Source organism: Mustela erminea, chromosome 11, assembly GCF_009829155.1.
Source record: "Mustela erminea isolate mMusErm1 chromosome 11, mMusErm1.Pri, whole genome shotgun sequence".
Lineage (NCBI taxonomy): Eukaryota > Metazoa > Chordata > Mammalia > Carnivora > Mustelidae > Mustela > Mustela erminea.
The window spans coordinates 15,856,800-15,881,504 of record NC_045624.1 but is presented as its reverse complement, the minus strand read 5'-3'; the positions used below and the strand labels follow the sequence as shown (position 1 = coordinate 15,881,504).

Below are 24,705 nucleotides of genomic sequence, written 5' to 3'. Positions count from 1 at the left end.
TTATGGAAGCGAAAGACACTTCTAAAGGATGAAAGAACTTTTTGAAAATGGTATATCTATTTTGAAATACCCCAGCCATTCTAATGTTAGTTTTAAGTAAATCAATTCTTAAAGAGGAAGAATCACCTGGATGAATGCCTTTTTTTTTTTTTTTTTTTTTTTTACAGCTACCATTGAACCCTATTGTAATCTTTAAAAGCTCAGATGGTAGCTCATAATATTCTGGAAAGCGCACTCCTGTGTGCCAACTACGTCAGTCCTCCCTGGAACACACACTGTGCAGGGGAATTAGGATGTCTACAAAAAGCCTAACTGCTCCTGGTTCCATTATCCCTGGTTCTGTTATCTTCCTCTGCCCTAGCCACAGATGCCTCTGTTTCCCTGCCCTATTTTTTCTCATCCTGGTCTTCCTCTTGGCCTCTCCTCACCGAGGACTTCTATCAGCCTATGGGCCTCAAGAATGTCTTGAGAGTCATCAGAATGACTCAAGGGTTCGCAAGCATCTCCCTACTCCCATTAGGGGGCTGGATGACTCCTTGCAGTGGGGGGCTGTCCTGTGCATTCTAAGGTGTTTAGTGGCATTGCTGGCCTCTACTAAGCAGATATCAAGAGCACCACCTGTCCTAGCTGTGACAAACAAAAAAAATGTCCAAATTGCCAATTGTCCTAATAAAGGAGCAAAATCTCCCCTTGTTGAGAATCACTAGAACAGTTGTATCTCCTTCTACTCCTTAACTTAACAACTTGGGGTTAAAAGGTAATAATGAAGACCAGAGAGGGAACAGGGAAGGAATGATCTCATTTTAGAAGGCCTCAAGAAGCATTCTTTCTACCAAATATGTCGGCAGAGTCCAATTTCTCTAAGAATTCTACCCTATCTGTCAAGCTCAAGAACATCCTGAATCCGCCAGCACAGTGCATTTTGCTTGTCTCACTTATCAGTTCCAGGTTATAAGAGATGCCGTTAAGATGGAGGGGCCTTTGTGTTTTGACCTCAGAGACAGTGTAGGCAGGAATTTTCAGCAGGCTATAAATATCCAGCGCATTCTTGTATAACCCATAATGCCTTGTTAGGTTAATATAAGGTGTCATTGTTGAGCCTTAGTGCTTTGTTGGCAATTCACTATGAATTTGGGAAAGGAAGGAAGTAGAGCGAATGACATGCTTAAATGATTAGGAACTGCCATATGGCTCACTAATAAGGTGACTTGGGCACTTATACACCTTTCTAAAGGCTGGTTTTCTCTTGAGTTTTTTCTAGCCTTAGAAAACAGTCAGCTAAAATGTCAGCTGCCAATGAGTGAGCTGATGGGAATTTCCCAACATTTTCCCCCTTAACTTACTGGCGCCATCACAGTTAATTCTCCAGGCTTATCTTGTGTTATCCTATACACAAGAGAGTCCATTTAAATGCATTTAAGGCAATTTGTGGTCCATGTTTCTGACAGGTCTTTCTTTTACATCGCCCCCTAGACCCCCCATACCAAGACAGACTAGAGACTGACATGATCAGTTTCTGTGTTAGGAAACACAGATTTAATATTAAATTTCCTGCCAATTGGTTTGGTCACTTTCTTTGTAAAGCTAATAGCACCTCTGTGCCTTGGTTTTTCTACGTGCCCTCAGAATACCACAGAACTCAATCTACTTCAACTCAGCCTCTCCACAGCACTGACACATTTCACTGTATCCCCCTCTGAAACACATTTCACTCTTGGCTTTCAAGACACTACCTTCTCCTTGATTTCCAGTTTTCCTGCAATTCACCTCAGTTTCCACAACCCTTCTTGACTGATGGTTCTCTTCAATTTGTGCTCTTCCTGACCCACTCGGGCATGCAGGTATGAGCCTTCTCCATCTCAGCTCTCCCTGGTGATCACCTCCAGCCTTACAGTTTTAAGTACCACCCACTTCCTAATGGAGGAAGTACAAGTTTCTATCTCCAGATATGAATTTTTCAAAGGGCTTTAAAAGTCACAGATCTCATTTTCTACGCCCCAAAATCTCTTGGATCTAACAGGCATAACAAAATTAGGGTGGCTAAAACAGAGCTTTCTAAACACCATCCCTCTTACTCACTCCTCCTGTTCTTGACTGCCCAACATCCTGGCCACATGTGAATGTTTATCTTCTTCCCAACTCCTTACCTCAAGCAGCTCTCCTTTGTTCCACTCAGGAAGCTTTCTCACCCTCTCCCTACTCTGTGGCCATGTTAATTCAAAGTCTCGCTCAGGTAAACTTCTTATGCCATGAGCAGAACTTGGGCTGCCCTAGATTTCCTTTATTCTACTCCTTCCTTACTACTCAAAGGCCCCTGTTATTTATACCTCTGCAAGGAGGGTTGTGGGCACAGTAATACTCCTGACACTCATGGTTGGTGTCTGAATTGGTTATCCTATGTGGTCAGGGCATAAAGCCTTCTGATGTGTCATTCATAAGGTAGAAGTTTTGACACCAAAGTTTGACCTAACTGCAAGGAACCCAAAAAACACAAGCTTTTGATATAGTTTGATGAATAATTCTTCTTCATGTTTTTGTTACCAAATGACAAATGAAACAAATACCCTTCTCATATTCTAGAGTCTCAACCATTTCCTGATCTTGGGGCAAATGTACGAATACGGTATAAAGAAATCATGGGACAAAATATTCACCTACCAAAACTCTGACACCAAAACGATGATATCAAGTAAGTCAGAATAATAAACAGATGTATTAGTTTCATAAAACTGCTTAGCAAAAAAATCTGAAAATGCCTTGATAAAAATGCAAAATGCAAAATGTTCCTGAGAAAAGAGTACAGACTCTTAAAAAAAAAGAAGACAGATTCACAAACCCTTATAGGCCTTAGAGTCAATTTTTAAAAAACAGAGATTAGCACTAGCTTCTAAAAGTACTGAGCTTTTAAAAATAAAATTAAACTTAGTGTCTTCAGGTAAATATGCAAACAACCAATAGGAGAAATGTTGTGCTCTGTCTAAAAAATGGAATGGAAATTAGCCTTTTAATGGTTGATAAAAAACAGTCTCAGAAGTAGAGTTTATTTTCTCAATGTAAACAATCCCTAAGTGAATTCTTATCCTTTTTATTGCAGCCAGATGGAAGAAAAGACTCTTAAATAGTGGGGAACTTTGTTTGAAACATAAACCTACAAACAAATAAGAACACCAAGGCTGTTCCTGTCGGTATCCTTGGCTGATGGTAGAGGGTATCCACCAGCAGACAGAGATGATACCTAGAGGCTACAAGATAAAATTTTTTAAAAATTGTTGTTTAAAAAAAATGTTGTCTATATGAAAGGATGTTTAGGTGTAGCAAAAAAGAATCCAAAAGCGAATGTGAGGTGCCAAACCAGCATTCACAGGTTGAGACATCTTTAAACACCTATCCCCCACATGGAGGTATGAAAGGGTCTAGGACAGGATTTATTTATGGAGGGAGACCTGGCATGTTCTTACTCCCACACACCCCTCTAGTAGGGAAGGGGAATGGCTTCTCAGAGAAAAGGGCTTTACTGGGACCACTCAGAGCTTCATTTTGCCCCTTACCAGTTCGGGGTATATTGTACCCAGGGATCTGAACCATGCCTGAGAAATCTAATTTGTAAGAGGATGGCTTGAGAGTGCAACAGAGTCGGGACAGGGAAGTGGGGAGATTGCTGTCTTCCCAAAGACTGCTGGGGCAAAGGATATCTGAATGTTTTCCTGACGATTTGATGTGGGTCACAAGAGAGAGGCAGTCTGGGTTTCTTAGATCCTGTCCCAAAGACCAGGGTGCGCCAATCAGACTGCATTTTAGAACATTTGCTTGATCGTTGTGGGAAACAGAGAACTCAGTTTCCTGGATGTGAAGAAGACACATGCAGCCCTGGTTGCTAATGGCAGCCATCTTGGACACGGAAACATCTAGTGCAGAGGTGAAATTGACAGACAAGGAGAACAGAGCTGAAAGACCAGCAGAAAAATGAAGCATGAAACTTGACTAAATGGTATATAAAATCCACCCTTGACCTGAACTTTTTGCTGAGGTGAAACAATAAGACTTGAACCCTGTCAAGTTAGTTTGAACTGAGCTTCTAATATTTATCACTGAAAGTGCTTCCTTTTATAATCTTTTCTAAGTGACCTGGGAGAAATTCCACAGTCCAAATTTGTGCTACACTAGGATAGTCCAAAACCAGGAAAAAGGGAAAGAATCAGAACGTTCACTTCACTTGGTTCTTCGAGTGAACTCTATCTCTAGGGAAGATCTGGCCTCTAATCCAAATGTAGCATTGACTGAAAGAAGGACCTTCTTTTTGGGGGGGGAGCTAAGAAAACAACCACAGGTGGTCAATTATATGTTACCTGGTAATGAACTCTCTGGGAGCCAGAAGAAACTGACTGCAGGTCCTAATGAGAAAATGGAAAAAAAAAAAAAAATCCATACCTTAAGATTAGTTTGAATAAGCTTCCTCTATACCTCTATCAACTGAACCCCAACTGAGTATTAAACTCATCTAGAAAGTATCTATAACTCTTCCAAACTCATCAACCTTACATAAAGAAGGTAATGCCCTAAATAAGCAAAAACACACCAGTCTGGAATGAGAGAAGAAAGGCCATTTAGCTACTGAAATCTAGACATCCTAAATAGTTTTAGAGGGGAGTGAGAGCGTTTCAAGGATCAACAAGACCAAAAGTAAAAACCGGACAATTTCATTTTAATACAGGGGTGCTATATTTAATTTGCACTGAACTTTTGGCTTATGAAGAAAGCTTCTAAAATCCCTTAAAGTCCGTAGAAAGAATTTATTGATCTTAGACCAAATACAAACTGTCCTAGTAATTGTGTTTCTGCCACTAAGTGCTTGGCAAACACAGGATTTCATAGACAGCCAGGAGAAAATCTCTGGCCACCTCTGCACGATCACGAAGTGCAAATTAATAGGGTTGAAATTAATGAAGTTTTACTGGCAGATTCTGAGAGTCTGGCTCCCTTTATAAAGTTTTATAACTAAGTTGTCACCATGATCATGTCCTGAAGGCTTCCTTGTTAATGAAGGTTGTGATTCTATTCATAGATGTCAGCAATCCTGGGTACATTTGTCTTCATACCTGCTTCCCATGGGGATTTACCAACATGATCTCTGGGCCCAACTTAGTTTTTAAACTTTTCCTTTTTTGACTTCATTTGTTCATTCATTCATTCATTTTTTTTTTTTAAAGAATCTCGTTTTCAATTGACTGTTGGTATTATAAGCATGCCAATAAGTTAGTTTTCACCAAAGTCAATTCATCAGTCATGTCGTAGACTACTGTGAAATCTAAAGTAACCCAAGAATTAAAAAGAAAAAAAAAACTTTGGTATGATTTATGATTTGCCTTTTTATTTGCAGGTTTTCTGACAGAGGTTTCACAATAAAATAAAAACACATTTGGAAAAATGAGATATTGTGGCGTTTGAGGAATAAAGCTTTGGGTCTGAGTCACACACTAATAAGTCCACAAATTTTAACAAGTTGAAGTTTCCCTTGGTAAAAACAAAAACAAAACCAAAAACAAACACAAGTGTAAAATTTGCTGACTTTTCTTCTCTCGCCCATATCAGTATTCAAAGTTTGGTCTTTACCTCAAAATATATTGTGTTTACAATTCCATCTCTATCCTTAAAAATGCTGAAAAGGAAACTTCATAATTTTTCATATAACTTTATGCCTCCTAGGCCTGAATTTACTGCCACCAAAAGAACTAGAATCTCAAGTTCAAAGCTAAGCGGTTACAACTTGATGGCATATATATATATATATATATATATATATATTTTAGATTTTATTTATTTATTTGACACAGAGAGAGAGAGATCACAAGTACGCAGAGAGGCAGGCAGAGAGAGAGGAGGAAGCAGGCTCCCCGCTGAGCAGAGAGCCCCATGCGGGGCTCAATCCCAGAACCCTGGGATCATGACCTGAGCTGAAGGCAGAGGCTTAACCCACTAAGTCACCCAGGCATCCCAACTTGATGGTATTTTAAGTGCTATATATCTTTTTTATTTGTGATATTTACTTATGGAGAATGTGTCATCTAGGAGAGACGTGTTCATCTTGTGGTGTCTATCAGCATTACCCAATAGCTTAAAAAAATACAAATGTCTAGACCATATCCAGAAAAAGATTATTTAAATCTGCACCTTTCATCAAGAAAAAATGATGAAGTGGTGGCTATTTATGTTTTTCATCATTTGTAGAATGAAGAGAGTGACTACTCCCTCTCAAAGTTTGGCAAAAACAATCAGACAACCACAGTGCTGGCGCTGGGCCTCCTGACTTCGCTGATGCAGCTCAGATTAGTGGGAATGCCACCTGTGAGGTCTCTTCCATTGTCCTTCTCTGTGGTAAATCAGACTGAGGAGCAAAGTGGAGTATCCTGTGTTCTGACACATATTCCCAGGAAGGACAGAAGGTTTTGCTTTCCCGAAGAAGTGATATTTTTTAAAAAAATGTAGTGATCTCTGACCTGAGTCAGTGCTTGATACAAAACATTAAATAATCTGTCTGTTCTCCGTCATTATGGATCAGGACCCTTTGAAATTCTCTACAGCTCAAAAAACACAGGGCTGTCATCTGGCAAGAAGACAAGAAGTTCCAAGCTACAGTTATGGATCTCACTAGAGCAATACCCTTTCCCATTTCAACCACCTGGGGTGGGGGGAAACAGCCATGGGGGTCAGAGAGAGAGAAGATGTGGTCAGTGCTTAAGGGAAGAGGACACTTCCACTTCCTTCCCAGATGCATCATTTCGGAAGTATATATATATGGCTGGTAATTGTTTACAAAAATGGAAAACTGAGAAGAAATAATTGGCTAAAGAAACTCACCTCCTGTAGGCGGTCTATGTACATACGGCAAGTCTCCAAATCACAGTCTCCACGCACAACTAGAATACCCAGAGGGATAGCTAAGGGGGAAGGAAAGAGAAAAGTCTAAAATAACATATTTGATATTTCTAAATTGGCATATATTTGTTTCTTACGGTTAAAAAAGTCTCTCATAAATACTATTAGTGTTTTGGACATTTTAATATCCAAAATTCTCCTCAAACCTCCCCTGGGACCCAATCTCTTTATTTTGGATACTTTCCCTGCATGAACCATGCTGTCCCTTGCCACCTGGTCAGCCTTCATTTTGTCTTGGTGGTCCTGGGATGAAGTATAATGTCACAAGAACAGTGGGCTGCAGGACCGAGAGGTGGCTTACCGTCAGCTAACAATTTATGCCTGCATTTGCAATAGTCCATGTATCGCCAGAGAGGAATTAAAAATTCTGGACACTTACTCCTTTCCCTCATGAATGTGTGGGGTTTAATATTTCTGTCCGTTTGTGGTGGTTCCCTGTTCAAGAGACTCAAGCTACTCAAGGCACTGTTGTTACCTCGTGGCCAACACCAGAACTACACAGGCATGAAATGTTTAAAAATAAATAAATAAAAGGTTCTTTGACTTTAAACATGGTCAGTGGAAATGCAGTAGCAGCAGGGCTTTAGGGAACAGTTAGGAAAAGTTGCTATGCGTCTTAAATACCTTCTACTTAGGTGGCGGTGAATGTTCCACGACGGCTTTAATGGATACAACTCCCTACATCAGAGTCCTGAAACAGTGTCTCCTTTCCAAAACTTCAAAAAATGTATTGCCTATCTCTAATTTTAAAAGTATAGTTGTATAATAAAATCCATCATTTAACCAAAAAAATACCTTTCAAAATTCTGAATTAGCCAATTACAGTTTAGCAAGCACGTGATAGGACACTGGTATTCACTAAAGATTTTCTAAATCTTTCATTCACGGAATTGTTAAAGTCTCATCATCAATAAATGGGTCTGAAAATGAAAATGTATTAAAAATTAATAATATAGAGCATAAAATACATATAAAACACATGGAGAAATTTTGAAGAACCCACAAGGTTGTAGAGAAGATACCTATACACAATAATAAGTATAGCATAGGCTACATTAAATGTATGAGCTTAGTCATTTGAAAACTGTAGGAGAGAGGAGCTAATTCTTGCCTGGAGGGTACTTTTAGGCTCTCTGTAAGATATGAAACCCCACTGTCTCTTTTAGTTAGAGAAGGACGGACAGTCTGAAGAAAAAGAAATAGCTTCTTCCTCATTATGACCTCTTAAGATTGGCAAGCTTAAGAAACAGGGTGTGATATTGATGTCTCCAATGGAAACCAAAGTCCTACATACATAAAGCTTGAAAGCATTCATCATTGGGTAGAATTATGTAACCATGTGCATAAGTATGGACTCTCTCATCAAGAATGACTTGTTTACCTTCACAACCATAATGTCTGGTAGAGCAGTGGTAAATAGTCAATAAGAGTTTGTAAAAAGAGGAAGAAGGGCTTAGAGAGTGTTCAAGCATGAAAGAGCTAAGTCAGCTTTCCAGGGGAGGCATAAAAACAACGGTTTGGAGCAGGAGACAGAGCATGTGTTGGATTGGAGCAAGTGGGAGGGGGGAGTAAGTAACAGGGTAAAGAGCCTTCCAAGTGTCACGTGTTTAGGGGAAATAATAATCTGGAAAAGCAGCTTTTCTCTTCTTGTTGAATATAACCAGAAACATAAAAAAAGTCATCAGTATGGAAATCATGCATCTTTAAAAAATGGAAAGGAAATTCAGTGAGGAGATTCCTAAAAGTATTGATTAAACTAATCATCCTTGGCTAGACCACCACATAGGTCCAAATAAGGTTACCTACTTAGGTAAAGAAAGATTAAGGATTTCTGACACTTAAGGAATGAGTAGGAAAAGCTAGAATTTTGGCTTAGAAAGTCAGTCAAATATTGTGGAAATAAAATGTAACTTACTAACATGAGAGCCCATGTTAGAATCTTAGTTAAGGATGTTTACTCTTAATTTCAAATGTGAGAGTGTAGAAAAATGAAACTTAGTCAATACTTATCTATTTACTTAAATTAGGAGACACATTTTATAGAAATGCAGGAATCCTGTCAACACCTCTGATTACCTTCTATTTTCAATACTGGGAGTTAATCTGGTCATAAATTCAATGTACTTGGTAGCAGATATTTTAAAATACAATTAGAGAGTAAATATTCCAGACCTGAAATCAAGAAGGTAGTGCTAGGAAAAAGCTTTCAAAGACCTGTCATTCATTTCCTACTCTAAGTATAAAGTCAGCTACTCTGCAATACTCCGCAAGAAGTCAATTAAAAGAAGGAGTGCTTTTGATTGATGTTACCTATTAATTGGGCTTAAAAAAACCATTCTCTACCACAGTTTCATATGATGATTACTGACAATTGCTGTCAAATCTATTCTATGAAAGTAGTAGCATGCACTACAAAGGATTTATAGTCATTCTCTCTTGGATTCAAATCTGCTGCTTTAATCTTACAAATTATTCACATTAGCTCTCTGATCCTGTAAATTACTCAATTCCTCTGATCCTTATAGTGATGACTATGGTATTTATGATAGGTATCTTCTCAAATTTTGTGAAGAATAAATGCAACACTCTATTTAAAAATGAATAACCAAAACATCAATGTTCTTTCTCCTATACTCCCTTTACTATCTTTTGAACAACTTTAGCTAGAGAACGAACATATCTCATCATGTATCCTTCATTTCACCATAATACTATAAGGATTAGCTGGTAGTTCCATAAATTATATTCCTGTTTTCTTAAACTTCTACTCTTCCTGCGATGAGGAAAAAAAAAACTATATTATAAAAATACTGTGATCTGACAGTTTCATGTGGGGCTTGACATGGTAGAGAAAGCAGAAATATGTGGAAAATTGTCATCTTCCTTTAATAAAATTGACAACTAACTATCACTGCAGTGGCTTCCTTCATATTAACTGGGAACACTGGAAGTAGTTATCACTTTAACATTAGCATCATGAGCCCTGCTCCTGATGACTCATCTTATTTTGGCATTAGAGATTTTACTTGATGCCAGTAAGCAATAGCCAACCCTCAACCTACATAATGGAACTTTTATTGCAGGGACCAAGTAAAATTTTTAAGTTCTAAGCAATAAAGAACAAGCCAGTTTCTCAGTTAAGATGGCAGATTTAACACCCACATTTTCTCTTACAAGAAATGCTATTAAATTACAGTAAATGGATTTTTTTTAAAGGTATAAACCAAGAAAAAAGAAGAGAAACAGTGAGCAGATAGTAACAGATGAAGCAGGTGGAAAATTGGTAAGTGACCCAGAGCTCCTATAGAGTCTAATCCTAAACCATGGGTGGGATTGATGAAAACCAACATGATTTATACACAAACACCCTCAGAAGTCTTGCAAATTGGCAGTCTGAGGTGCCTCACAAACCGAGGATGGAGGGGGTAGCCAAAGTAGATGACTAGATTTCACCAACCACTCTGGCAGGTGCAAATACTTTACAGACAGTGGGGGATTAACTGACCATCTGAAGAATGCAGAAATCCTCAGATTTCTTCCCTCACTGGGCTCTCCAATGGTTGGCAGCCAGAACCTTACCTTTTTGGAAAGAGATTTGAAGCCTCCTCTCCAGGGAATTCTTAGAGAGTTGAAAGAAAATATTCCATCCATGAAATATAAACAGATTATATAAAAGAAGATAAAGAATATGAGGAAGCAAAAGGAGAAGGAACACCATTCAGAGCACAAAAAAATTCTTGAAAATAAAAAAAAATTGACAGGATAAATAGAGTTTAATGGAAAGAATAGAAGATGAAGTAGAGAAAAAAAGTAGAACAAAAAAATAGAAGTAGAGCAAAAATAAAATGAGGCACAAGAGAAACATTAAGAAAAATAAGGCTGGGCTAAGTGGTCCAACATTCAAATAATAGGAGTTCCAAAAACCAGAGGAGAGAGAAAGGAGAAATTATCAGAAATAAAATAAAAACTATTTCTTAGAACTGAAGAACATTATGGGATGCCTGAGTGGCTTAGTGGGTTAAAGCCTCTGCCTTTGGCTCAGGTCATGATCCCAGAGTCCTAGGACCGAACCCCACATTGGGCTCTCTGCTCTGCGGGGATCCTACTTCCCCCCTCTCTCTCTGCCTGCCTCTTTGCCTACTTATGATTTCTTTCTGTCAAATAAATAAATAAAATCTTAAAAAAAACCCAAACAACTGAAGAACATTAGCTTCAAACTGAAATGGCCTGACAGGTAGGTGCCCAGCACAGTAACAAGAGGAAGGCATTTTATATTAAAATTTAAGAATACTGGGGACAAAGAAGCATCCATGAATTTCCAGAGAGTAACTGGATGACATACAAAGGACCAGGGATTAGATTTTTTTAAATTTTATTTATTTATTTGACAGAGATCATAAGTAGGTAGAGAGGCAGGCAGAGAGAGAGGGGGAAGCAGGTTCCTTGCTGAGCAGAGAGCTAGATGTGGGGCTCGATCCCAGGACCATGAGATCCAGAAGCTTTAACCCACTGAGCCACCCAGGCACCCCCAGGGGTTAGATGGTTTTAAACCATACAGGCAACTATACAGTCAGGTAGGAAATGAAACAAGACCTTCAGCATTCTAAGACTTATACATAATCTAAGTTCTCAAATGATTCCAAGGATTGAATAAAGGACACACCCTGTCAAGAAGCTACTGTAGTCTTTCCCCGAACAAAAGTTGAGTTTGCAACCAGCATGACAAATACATACAGTGCAACATATGGGGATTGCAACAAAGAAGAGGAGCAAAGGAGACTTCCGAGGTGGGGCTAGACAAGCCTAGGATGATAGATGCAGTGGGTTGCCAAACAGTGTATACAGCGGCACTGTGACTCAAGAGACCGCTACAGGGGCAGCTGTCATCATTGCAATTTTCATGACGCTTGGAGTTATTTTTCAACCCAAGGATACAGCCCAGGTAAGCCTGAACCCATTTCTTATATATATCACAACATTATATTACCCAGACTGTCCTCTGCTTTCACCTATTTTTTTTTAATATTTTATTTATTTATTTGACAGAGAGAGAGAGAGAGAGAGAGATCACAAGTAGGCAGAGAAGCAGGCAGAGAAAGAAGGGGAAGCAGGCTCTCCGCTGAGCAGAGAGCCTGATGCAGGGCTTGATCCCAGAATCCTGGGATCATGACCTGAGCCTAAGGCAGAGGCTTTAACCCACTGAGCCAAGCAGGCGCCCCAAGCTTTCACCTGTTTTTGAGAGCAAAAGTTAGGTTATGGTGAAGCAGAAACATTCAGAGAAGTTCAATCCCTCTAACTGTATTTCTGCTTGATACCTAGGACCCACCCTGACACCCTGACAAATGCTTCTCAGAATCCAGTCACTACCTGGCCCCCTAAATCCTCTAAGAACAGGCTCATGTGCATTCTCAGGGAAGTAGAAGCCAGACATCAATGCAGAGACTCTTTTCAGCTGTCCTAAAAGCCTTCCTTGACAAGTGAAATTATCATTCTTTCCTTACATGGGGAGGTGTAAGTCGGTCAGTCTGGCTCTATCTCTATTACAGTGTAATTCCTGTTAGAACAGAATTGCAGCTGAATGGGGCTGCTAACCTATTCAAAGCACAGATAAAACTATCTCCAATGGGATCATTAGAAGAAGGTGTGTGTGACCTCCAAGAAAAGCTTCTCAAAAACTGCAAGGATTGCAAAGACTGGGTTTTCAGCTTTAAATATATACATAGAAATGTCAGAATTTCAGAGTCTTGAAGTTAAATAAAAACAATGTCACTTCCTGAAAAGAATAAATCAGAGTTTAAAATTCAAAAAATATCCTAGTATTTTAAACAATATTGTAAATCATCAAAAATATAGATAATCTTAGAATGAATTTATTCTATGTTGACACTACTCAGAGATACCCTTTTTAAAAGTTGACATTTCCTTAAGGATCAATCTTAGTTTTACTGACATAAGCAATACGTTTTATGTCCAATACTCACTCTCTTTGTATCAACTTATACTCAGTCTTAAGAAACCAAGAAGCTGAAAAAGAAACTGTTCCCTGGAAAATAACACAGGTGAAAAGCTAGGCAAACTTGTGTTTGGCAATGACATTTGAGAAAAAACACCCAAAGTGTGACTCATGAAAGCGAAGAGCAGTAAGTTGGACTTCACTAAATTAAAACTTTTGCTCTGTCAAAGATACTGCTAAAGAAATAAAAAGACCAGACTGGTATTCAAAATATGCAAAGAACTCTTAAAACTCAACAGTAATAGTCAATTCAAAAGTAGGCAAAAGATCAGGAGGTATCTCACCAAAGAAAACACATAGATGGTAAATAAGCCCATGAAAAGGGTGCTCAACATCATATGTCATTAGGAAAGTGCAAATTAAAACACCAAGATACCATATATATCTATTAGAATAGCTAAAATTGGGGAAAAAAAACCCAAAAAACAAAAAAACCTGACATCATCAAATGCTGGTAAGAAGGGAGAGCAACAGGAACTTTCATTCATTGCTGATGGGAATGCAACATGGTACAGCCACTTTGGAAGATGGCTTGGCAGTTACTTACAAAACTAAACAAATTCTTACCAGCAAAAGTACTCCTTGGTATTTACCCAAATGAACCAAAAAGTATTCCCCTACAAAACTTTGCACATGAATATTCATAATTGGCTTTATTCGTAATTGCCAAAACTTGTAAACAACCAGGATGTCTTTCAATAGGTGAATGAATACACAAATTTAGCATTGTACAATGGGACATTATTAGGCAACAAAGAGAATTAAGTTTTTGAGCCACAAAAGATAATGGAGGAAGCTTAAATGCATACTGCAAAATGAAAGAAGCTAGCCTGAAAAGGTCACATGCTGCATGATTCCAACTACATGGTGTTCTGGAAAAGGCAAAACTATGGAGAGTAAAAAAGTCATGGTTGCTAAGGGTTACAGGAAAGGGATGGATGAATAGGTATGGCCCACGGGGTACTTAGTGCAGCAAAACTACTCTGAATGATACTGTCATAGTGGATATGTGTCACACATCTGTGAAAACCCATAAAACTGTAGAACACGAGCATGAATCCTAATGTAGAAATGTGGACTTCAGTTAATAACAATGCATTAATGTTTATGCTCATCAACTGTTAACAACATATGTATCATACTAAAGCAAGATGTTAATAATAAGGGAAACTATGTGTGCGGGGGTGGGGAGATGCGTTGAGGGGATACATGGGACTCTGTGTATTTTCCACTTAAACTTTCTGTAAACCTAAACTGCTCTAAAAAATAAAGTCTACTAATTAAGAAAAAAAAAAAAAGAAAAAAACAGGCTCTGAGTTTCCCATAGAGAGATACTTTGTTAACATCTAAGAATTTGCTTACATATAGGAAAACAAATGTTGCCTACCTTCTTGGACATAGTTTTACACTATTAAAGAAGTCATAAGATGAGGGGAAGAACGACTAGAAGTAAAAATCAGGGAGGGGAGGCAGGGGACTAGAGAAAGGAAGGAAAGTCCTAAGGAAGGACTAAGGGTGGGAGGGGGTGAGTGGAATCTTCCCAGAGTCCTCATTAGTTTTCAATGTGTCAGAGTTGTCAGGGAACTAAAGTTCTAATTTGATGGCTGACAGTAATTAAAGAGAATGAGTTGGCAATGTTTCAATCCCATTCCCCCCCCACCATGTGACACAGGTCCATTTTACAACAACTTGTCATCATTAACTGCCACAGCTCAGTGGAACCAACACAAAAAATTAATAAGCATATTAGCATTCAAAAGGATACACAAAATCCCAAGAACTTTATATTATACCATGCCATAGCTGGAGTCTGTAAAGGTTTTCATGAGCCCTGGCTCCTGTGATTAAAAGTGATCCTAGAGTTTGTACTCCATAGCTTGAGCTAAACCTTAGTTAGTTCAAAATGTCACCCACAAGATAAAAGTCAATTAGGTAGTCTTCACTGCATTCTGTATGAGGATATATTTTGGGGGTGCGCTTTCCAGAAAGTAGCAATTTCCCTACAAATCCGGGTTTCAAACCACAGATTGAATTCTTCTTCTTATCCTAGTAGGAAAACTGAGAAGGCAACCCAAGGGACATCCAACTCACTTTTTTAAAAAGTATCCTCTTAAATGCTTTGTCATTTATAATAGCAAAAAATAACTCCTGATATTCACTTTCACTTAACTGCGTGTGTGTGTGTGTGTGTGTGTGTGTAATTGTACAAAAATACCTGTCAGGTCTACATATGATCCACTTAATTATCTAGCACACAAGTTTTAAGCATTTTCTTGTGCCAGAGACAACTGTAGTGCTAGAAGATGAGGGCACAACACTCAGTAAGACCCAGTACCTGCCCTCAAGGTGTTACAGACCAGGAAAAGAGAGACATAAAGATAATCTCTTGATTCTATTCCATGTGTATGCCTTGTGATTGGAATTCTGACAGAGAAGAACCTAATACGCTTAGGACACACAGAAATTGCACACTTCCTAGGTCAGGACACACTTCAAGAGGAGTTATCCCAAATGAAGACAATAAGAGAGTCTGGCAACAGAGACAGGAGTTTGGCAGGCACAGGAAATTCTCTTAGTCTTACACCATCCTTAGATTCTAAGAAACCAAGGTATGAAAAGCAGCAAATATTCAGGACTTAGGAAAATAGGTGGGTACAGAGTATAAGGGAGCAAGATCAAGACTAGAGGCTTGCATTATTTTTTATACTAAGGAGTTGAGACTTTATTCTCAAAAGGATGGGCAGATACTCTAGGGTTTCCAACAGATGATAAAGGTTTCACATTTACATTCACTTAGAAGGTCTTCATGTTCCCCTCAGCTTGACTATACCTGAGACAGTGTCTAACCTCCCAGTTCCTACTTAGAAGACTTTCAATTGTACATTTTTCTCTGTCCTTTTAAGATGCCAATCTTTTCCCAGAATCTCAGTCACTTTTGTAACCCTAGATTGTCTTTCTCAAAGACCTGGGAGGCATCTCTCTGAAATGGACCCTTCAAGGAAGATTGTGTCCTGATCTTCGAATATCCCCAGGTGGGTAGGAGCCTAACTCATTGCTGCTAATAAGTAACAATTAACAAACATGAATAACCTAATCACAATGACTAACCTATTGCTAATGTCTTCCACTACTATTTTACTCGCTCACCCCAGTGCTTAAAATTTCTCCTTCCTGTGTCTGATAGCCATTTGTATGTCTTCATTAGAGAAGTGTCTGTTCAGGTCTTCTGCCCATTTTTTGACATGATTATGTTTTGTGTGTGTTGAGTTTGAGAAGTTCTTTATAGATCCTGGATATCAGCCTTTTGTCTTTACTGTCATTTACAAATATCTTCTCCCATTCCGTGGGTTGCCTCTTTGTTTTGCTGACTGTTTCCTTTGCTGTGCAGAAGCTTTTGATCTTGATGAAGTCCCAAAAGTTCATTTTCACTTTCCATCAGGGAGATTAAAATTAAAACCACAATGAAATACCACCTTACACCAGTTAGAATGGCCAAAATTAGCAAGGCAGGAAACTACATGTGTTGGAGAGGATGTGGAGAAAGGGGAACCCTCTTACACTGTTGGTGGGAATGCAAGTTGGTGCAGCAAATTTGGAGAACAGTGTGGAGATTCCTTAAGAAATTAAAAATAGAGCTTCCCTGTGACCCTGCAATTGCACTACTGGGTATTTACCCCAAAGATACAGATGTAGTGAAAAGAAGGGCCATCTGTATCCCAATGTTCAAAGCAGCAATGGCCATGGTTGCCAAACTTTGGAAAGAACCAAGATGCCCTTCAACGGATGAATGGATAAGGAAGATGTGGTCCATATACACTATGGAGTATTATGCCTCCATCAAAAAGGATGAATACCCAATTTTTCTATCAACATGGACAGGACTGGAAGAGATTATGCTGAGTGAAATAAGTCAAGCAAAGAGAGTCAATTATCATATGGTTTCACTTATTTGTGGAGCATAAAAAATAACATGGAGGACATGGGGAGATGGAGAGAAGGGAGTTGAGGGAAATTGGAGGGGGAGATGAACCATGAGAGACTATGGACTCTGAAAAACAATCTCAGGGTTTTGAAGAAGAGGGGGGTGGGAGGTTGGGGGAGCCTGGTGGTGGGTATTATGGAGGGCATGTATTGCATTGAGCACTGGGTGTAATGCATAAACATGAAATCTGTTACATTGAAAAGAAATTAAATTAAAAAAAAAATTGAAGGAATTCAATATTGGCAAGAAAAAAAAAAATTCTCCTTCCTTGCGGTGCCTAGGTGGCTCAGTGGCTGAAGCCTCTGCCTTCAGCTCAGGTCCTGGGATCGAGCCCCGCATTAGGCTTTCTGCTCGGTGGGGAGCCTGCTTCCCCCTCTCTCTCTGCCTGCCTCTCTGCCTACTTGTGATCTCTCTCTCTCTAATAAATAAGTAAAATCTTAAAAAAAATTCTCCTTCCTTTTGTCACAGCAGGGTTGAGTTCACTTTCTCTTCCTTATTGCAAAAGTCTTGAATAAGTTCTTCCTAGCCTGTTTCATTTGTCCACTTGCAATTTTTTCTTTGATATTTTAGAAAAATTTTGGGAGGAGATGTGGAAGACAAGGTGAGTGGCTGGAAGGTGAGTTAGGAAGAGTTTCAGCAGCAACAGAGAGGAACAATGCTGAAGCCCAGAAGAGAGGAGTGGCAGCAAAGGTAAGAAAGGAGAGACTAAAGTTAAGGAATCAACTCTATGAAAAACTGGATAGTGAGAAGGAAAAGAAACAAGGATTACTCAAAGTTGTTTAGAGTAGCCAAGACAGCTATAACTTCCTTGTGACCTGCCAAATGCCACACTGGACTGTGGCCTGCTGAGCTGGGGAGGAGGGAGATTGAGAGAGAAAGAGATGGACCGATGGGTTATGAAAACAATATGAAACTGGCCTTTGTAATGATGGATGAAAAAGACCACTTACAAATACATCGAAGGCAGCAGATAAGAACTGAACTATCTGAACGGGGTTTCGGAGTTAGAATGTGGTTAGAGCCAGAATTCTTAAGAATTCCCAAGCCTGGAGAACCAAAAGCAGAAGGAAGGAAGGAAGAGGAAAGGGGATGTCCTAACTCCCCAGACATCCATTCAAACCCCGTACTACAGCACCTCGGGAAGTAAGAATTACTCAATAATAGATCCTTTTCTTTTCCTCTTAGCAATCACTGGCATGAAGGGTATAATAAATGGAAAAGCAGAAGTGAGAAAGAAAATCTAGAAAAAAAAAGATGCTAAAACAAGTCTTCTGAACAAAAATAAAAAGAGTCAGATGGAGAATGCATCCCAGGCATGGCTAGTATGTTTAAAATTGCACAAGTTTTTTTTTTTTTCTTTTTTTCCGTACCTCTGATGAATTTAGTTCATGTATTACCAGTAATAATCTATGGGAAATTATGGGCAAAGGCCCAATACTCTTATAATTATAGACACCAAAGGTCTAGATGAAACAGTTTTATGAAATGTCATAATCTTCCAACTTAATATGAAAGTTTACCAATAGTGATGTAAATTTCTACTTTTGATGGAGAGAACTCCATTTCAATGAAAGTTCCTAATGTCCCATTCAATGAAATTCTTGTAAAACAAAATGTGTTATAAAATTCCTTGGGATTTATTCCCAGGGTAAAACGTAATAGCAGCTTTTAATGATGAGGTTCTAGAATGTGCTTGACAATGGGCACTGGAAAACTATAGAATTTTTCCCAGGTGCATTTATCAGTAAGGTAGTATTTGCAAAATTCTTACATACAGAGAAGAACAGCCAGTGATAATTTACTAGAGCCAGCACTCTAGTAATTAGGAGATGACAAATACTTGGTTATGACATTGGAATGTTGGCTGCATGGCCTAGCCAGCCAAATAGATATGAAAGTCAGAGAAAACATTAAGGGCCCAAAAGCAAAGATTCCTAACTGTACCTAAAACTTACATACTCAAAATGATGGTTAGAGACCCCAGCTCAAAGACTTTCCACAATTTCAACATCACACTATATCTATGCACTGTTCCATGATGGGCAAGGTCATCAACAGTTAGATACAGAGGACACAGTCATATGGCTCTGAATTTCTGAGTTCAAAGGATATAGGTGGAAAATTAATGACAGAAATATTTCCTAAAAATCTTCTGAAGAGGCCTCAATCTCTTTCTGGAAGCAAAAAGAGTAAACAAATTACATGTAGACAGCTGCCACACAGAGAAGTGAAGCAGGGCAGATTTAAGCAAACACACCCTTATTATCTGACAGCCCAGGGGACTCCTAATTCCGTTTATCTATGACTCCAGGAGAATGCCATGCATCAGTGATTCAGGAAACCCACTAAGTATGAAGAAAAGATGCTTTCCCCAGTAGGAACTATGAAAAGTCTACAGCTTTTACTCGTGTTGGGAGCACATAAAATTGTTGTTCTGAGTCAATCTGCAAAGAGGTTATTTTCAGATTGGCACATATTTCTGTACTTGGTTCTATTTTGGTTCAATTATCTTTACCAATAAATTGGAAGAATACATAGAAGAAATGTCCACCTTGTTGAAGATCAAACTGTGGAGTTATCTCTGACTACAACATCGGGCTAGAAATAGCCTGAAATTTAGATTGCCTTGCGTTTATGCTTCCAATTTAATCACTCAAATTCCAAGTGAAGAATATTGGGCTTAATGATACTTCATGTCAAAAAGAACTTTTAAGAAAAGGTCATCATTAACATTTTGAATTTCTTTTAGCTAATTCTGACACATCTAAAGAAGATAGCTGATATTCCAATTCCCTGAATTTGGAATAGTAGGGAAGTCAGGTCAAAAAAATGCAAATGAAAATTTGGAGGCTAGTGGTCATATGAGTCTAATCCCTAGTACCTAGAACAGTGCTTGGTACATTGTAGGTACTCAGTAAAGAATTGTTAACGAAGAAGTGAATGAAAGGACTCAAGGATTTTTGGTGTGTGGGTGGTTCTTTCCCCACCTTAATTCAAAACGTAGGTGCTCAGTTACTGTAAACAAGATGAGGCTTCCAGAGCCAAAGTGCCCCATCTAAGCCCATACTGGGACTGAGGCACTCATTCCCTCAGCTGCTGGACTGTGGGCTCTACTAAGAGCTCACAGCTGAGTCCCTCTACTGGAAGGACACTGTCCCACTCAGGGTTGATTGCTTCCTCTCAGGGGACATCCTGACTTGCCTCTGACAATCCTTACTTCCACTGGGACAACCCTAAATGGCCATTCCAGATCCAAATGTCCCCATGGGAGGCCTCTCTTGCAACTGTATTACAGCTTGACATCTTCCTCTGCCCTGTGTCGATGCTACTTTCCTCCGTCTTCACAATTGTTGTTCCCTCTTGGAAAGTCCCCAACAAACCTCCTACACAGAAGACTCAAGAGCCTCAGATTCTATTTCTGAGGAAACCCAACCAATAACAAAAACTATGATCCCAAATTCTTTCTTTAACACACATTTCTACAAGGTCACAGCTATGACTTTATAAAGAAGTAGAGCTGTGTATTAGGAAAGTGTACTGGATTAGAAGAGAAATGTAGTTCTTATTAAAACCCTGTCATAGCTATGTGACCCCATGGGAGGCCATCTTCTAAGTGTCCCTGCTATAACACATGCAGATTAGTGTATATGAACATCCTCTGTTAAAGCATGAAGTTGTGTGTGAACACTAGGTGTTTTTATTATGAACTATGATGTCACAAACACAGTGGCTGACCCCACACCACTCACACATTAACATGATGCATAAATATGCAACAATTTTATACAAGACCCCTGGATAGAAGTCTTTAGAGAGAAACTTAACTGCCATCTAAGTTGATGTCCTAGAGTTGTCAACCTGGGAAGGTACCAACAAAACAAACTAGGTTGGTGTATGAACAGTAAGAACTGGTCATTATTTTGTGTGTGTGCCCAGAGTTAACTAATGAAAGTGAAAAATATTCCTCTGGGCAGAGACTTGGGGATAGACCTACAATGGGAGGTTCTCATTACCAAAAGCTCAGTTTCAACAATGAAAGAAGGATCATATATCAACACTGAAGACTTATTTCCTTTCTGAGGCCTACTGTCATCAGCATCTAATTCACCAAAGCTCTGGAAGCATGCATTTTCTTGTAAACAAAGCAAGGCTTCGGATCATACACAGAATTGGGTTGCAAAGGGATTTATGTTAAAAATAAGATCATCCACTCCCAGCCCAGTACTCTCCTGGCATCTGAATCTTTGAAGCTGGAAAGTAAGAAAGTGCATTCATTCATAAGTCAAGACCCTTAGGAAGTGACAGGTCAGGCTCTACACACTCATGAAAAGCCAATGAATTAAATGATCCATATCTAAAATGCTGTTCAGCAATCCGGCCTGGGCCACTGATGTGTTCCTCTTCAGATTGATTATTTCCAACTTTCTCTGCTCTTCCTGAACATTGATACCCTCCTGACCCTACTGTGAGCTAGTAGGCTTGCTTATTTCACTGAGAAAATAAAAGTGATCAGAACAGAACTTCTGCTTCTCCTTTTCTTCTCTTGGCTTACAATCAAAAAGCTCTGTTTTTTTCCTAGTTCACTGTGTGCTGCTTCTTGGCTGCTGTGGGTCCTCTACAACCTCAATCCAAATCCCCAACTCAGCTGCCTCTGCCTTTCCGGCTCTGTACTCTGCAAAGCCTGTCCCCACTGCTCCACTGGGCACTGGATTCCATCTCTGCTCCTTCAAAGGCATGGTCCCTGCAGCCTCTCTTCTGAATTGAGTTCTCTTTCTCTAGGAAATGGGTCCCATCAGGAGAGACAGCTGTACTATCTTACAAAGTAGCAAAAAAATCCTCCCTGGATTCCATGCCCAACTTGCAGCCACCACTCTGTTCTCTCTTCCCCTTTAGAGCTAAACATCTAAAAACAGCAACCTATGCAGACTGGCTTCCTTCACTCCCATGTGCACATGTGCCCATTCTATTCACCTTTACCTTTTTACTCTTCAACTTCTTTTTTTTTTTTTTTTAAGATTTTTTATTTATTTATTTGACAGAGAGAGATGACAAGCAGGCAGAGAGGCAGGTAGAGAGAGAGGGGGAAGCAGGCTCCCTGCTGAGCAGAGAGCCCGATGCGGGACTCGATCCCAGGACCCTGGGATCATGACCTGAGCCGAAGGCAGTGGCTTAATCCACTGAGCCACCCAGTGCCCCTTACTCTTCAACTTCTTGGGCGGAGACTAATAACCACCTTCTGCCCAAATCCGTTGACTAGTTCTTAGCATGCAATCCTTACTCCGTCGCTCCCACTCTGGGGCATTTGGTAGAGTTCTCACTGTTCTCACACAGAACATTTTTCTTCTCTTGGCTTACAATCAACAAGCTCTGTTTTTTTCCTAGCTCACTGTGTGCTGCTTCTTGGTTGCTGTGGGTCCTCTACATCTCCCCCACCTCTATTTACCAAGTTGCTCAGGTCAAAACCACAGAGGTTTTGGGAGAATTAAATTATACGATAGGAGTAGAAATGTTAAGATGTTTCCTTGCTCACAGTAATGGTGCAATAGGAGTTAGCTATTATTTTTACTTATTATTACATTTTAAATAAAAAATATACAATCTAGACAAAAGTTAGGGAAGAATAGCAAAAGAAATGAAACACAAAACTCTGGGTAAATGTCAACTCGTGAAAAAGAGGAAAAGACAAACACCCTCCCAAAGGGGTGGACAGTGCCCTTCAGAGAACAGGCCGACATCATTTAACTCCTCAGACAGATTTCAAAATGGAACACATCCCTCCACCAAATGGAGGCTTAAGCTCTACCAAACGACCCAGTTATCAACTTGTTAAATGAGGGGGGAAAGATTCAATTTTAGATGAAGCAATCAACAGAAAAAAAATCAGTATTTAAAGCAAATTCATGAAGCAAAATGCACTTACACAATTTTCTAATGTTCACACTCATTATGAGGGATGACTGTGCTTTAAAAAACTTCACTAAAGAAATATTTCAGGAGGAAAAATGTTGAACCCTAGATAATTTCTATAAGACTAAACATTTATTATAATATAGCAGTTCTTAAGAAACACCTAGTATAACCACTGCACAGAGCAGATAAGGCAACGGAAGCCTGAAGAGGATAAATGTATTGCCCAAGGTCATACAACTAATTAGTACTTAGATTGGCTTTTCTCATTCTTGCTTATGTAGTTCCAATCCTCTTCTTTGGTCATTTAAGCAATGTTTGCTAGGAAAATATGTACCTAGTGTTTCCATAGCCCTACTGGAATTCTCATCACATGAGAGAAAAGCTCTAGTGAATCAGGGACTATTTCTGTTCCCCGCCCCCCACTGTTTGCTAACAGTAAGCACTCATTTATTGCATACTGAATAAATGATATTGTCATGTTACATGACCCAATTTCATTTTCCAACGTCTACCATCTAACGTGGTATCTAGCGTATAATCATTGCCAATATATAGTTTTTGAAAGCATGGATGCATCTGAGTGAATGGCCCCACCTTGACTTACATGTTAAATTAAATTCACTTGAGGTCAAATATGGAAATCAGAAACAACAAAAACCCCAGGAATCCACCTCCCCCCTATTTGAAGATGGGCTAAACCTAGTCACTCACAAACAACAACATCGAGAAAGGAAAAAAAATTAGTAACTTTACAGTGGAGAAATCTAGCAAATACAACCGTAACCAAGTGATCAGGTTACCCTCCTCACGGATGTCATGTGGATATCATGTAACCCCTGATATAATGGGACAAAAAAGAGACTTCACCTCTGCCATCTTCTTCTTCTTTTTTTTTTCCCCCCAAGAATCTGTAACTCCGTTATGAGTTGAACAATAGACAAGGGCAGATTGGGGGATATTCTGCTGCCACAATATTTAAGATCATCAAGGTCATGGGGAAAAAAAAAAGAAGAAAGTGTCAGAAAGTGCCACAGACCAGATGAGACAGGGAAGACATGCCAACCCTGTGCCATGTGATGTCTTGGATTAGACTCTGGGATAGAAAGTCCAGAGTTTAGTTAATAGTAATAAGCACTATCAGTTTCTTTGACAAAGGTAGCATGGGAATATAAAGTATTCATCAACAGGGAAAACTGGGTGAAGGGCATATAGGAAATTCCAGCAGTATCTCTGTAACTTTTCTAGAAATCTAAATTATTCAGTAAATAAGGGTTTTTTTAAAAAGATGTACATATATTATTATTAAGGATTTTATTTACTTTTTATTTGAGAGAGGAAGAGGGTATGAACAGGAGGAGAAGCAGTGGAGGAGGGAAAAAGGATCTGAAGTGGACTCTGTGAGTATGTGGAGCCCCAGCAGGGCTCGATCCCATGACGGTGAGATCATGACCTCAGCTGAAGCCAGGAGTAGGACGGTAAACTGACTGAGCCACCCAGGTACTTCTCAATTTACTAATTTATTTGAGAGAGAGAAAGAGAGCACTCACAAGGAGGGGGAAGGGGAGAGGGAGAGAAACAGATTCCTCACAGAGCGTGGAGCCCAACGCAGGCATGACCCAGATATCATGACCTGAGCTGAAACCAACAGCCATTCACTTAACTGGCTGAGCTACCCAGGTGCTCCTAAAATAAGTTGGAAAAAAAAAAAAAAAATCAGTGCCGAAACCAGGTGATGCACATTGGACTGAAGACAGCAGTGTGCAGGTAACTGGCCAGATCACCAAATATGGGCATTCAGGGTTTACACATCTCACAGGTTTAAATATCCCGCCAGCAGAGTCGTCTCTTTCACAATAGACAGAATACA

At 39.4% G+C, this 24,705-nt stretch overlaps 1 protein-coding gene across 5 annotated transcripts in view; it reads right to left on the bottom strand.

The window, feature by feature from the left end:
* Window positions 1–24,705, bottom strand: part of DGKI (diacylglycerol kinase iota) — a 440,859-nt gene that overhangs the window by 95,988 nt on the left and 320,166 nt on the right. For all 5 annotated transcript variants that reach the window (XM_032304023.1, XM_032304024.1, XM_032304025.1 and 2 more), the window contains 2 exons: window positions 6,856–6,935; window positions 4,347–4,391 (listed from right to left, as the gene is read on the bottom strand). In XM_032304023.1, coding sequence (XP_032159914.1) covers window positions 4,347–4,391; window positions 6,856–6,935 — 125 coding nt within the window. The remainder of the gene's footprint in view (window positions 1–4,346; window positions 4,392–6,855; window positions 6,936–24,705) is intronic.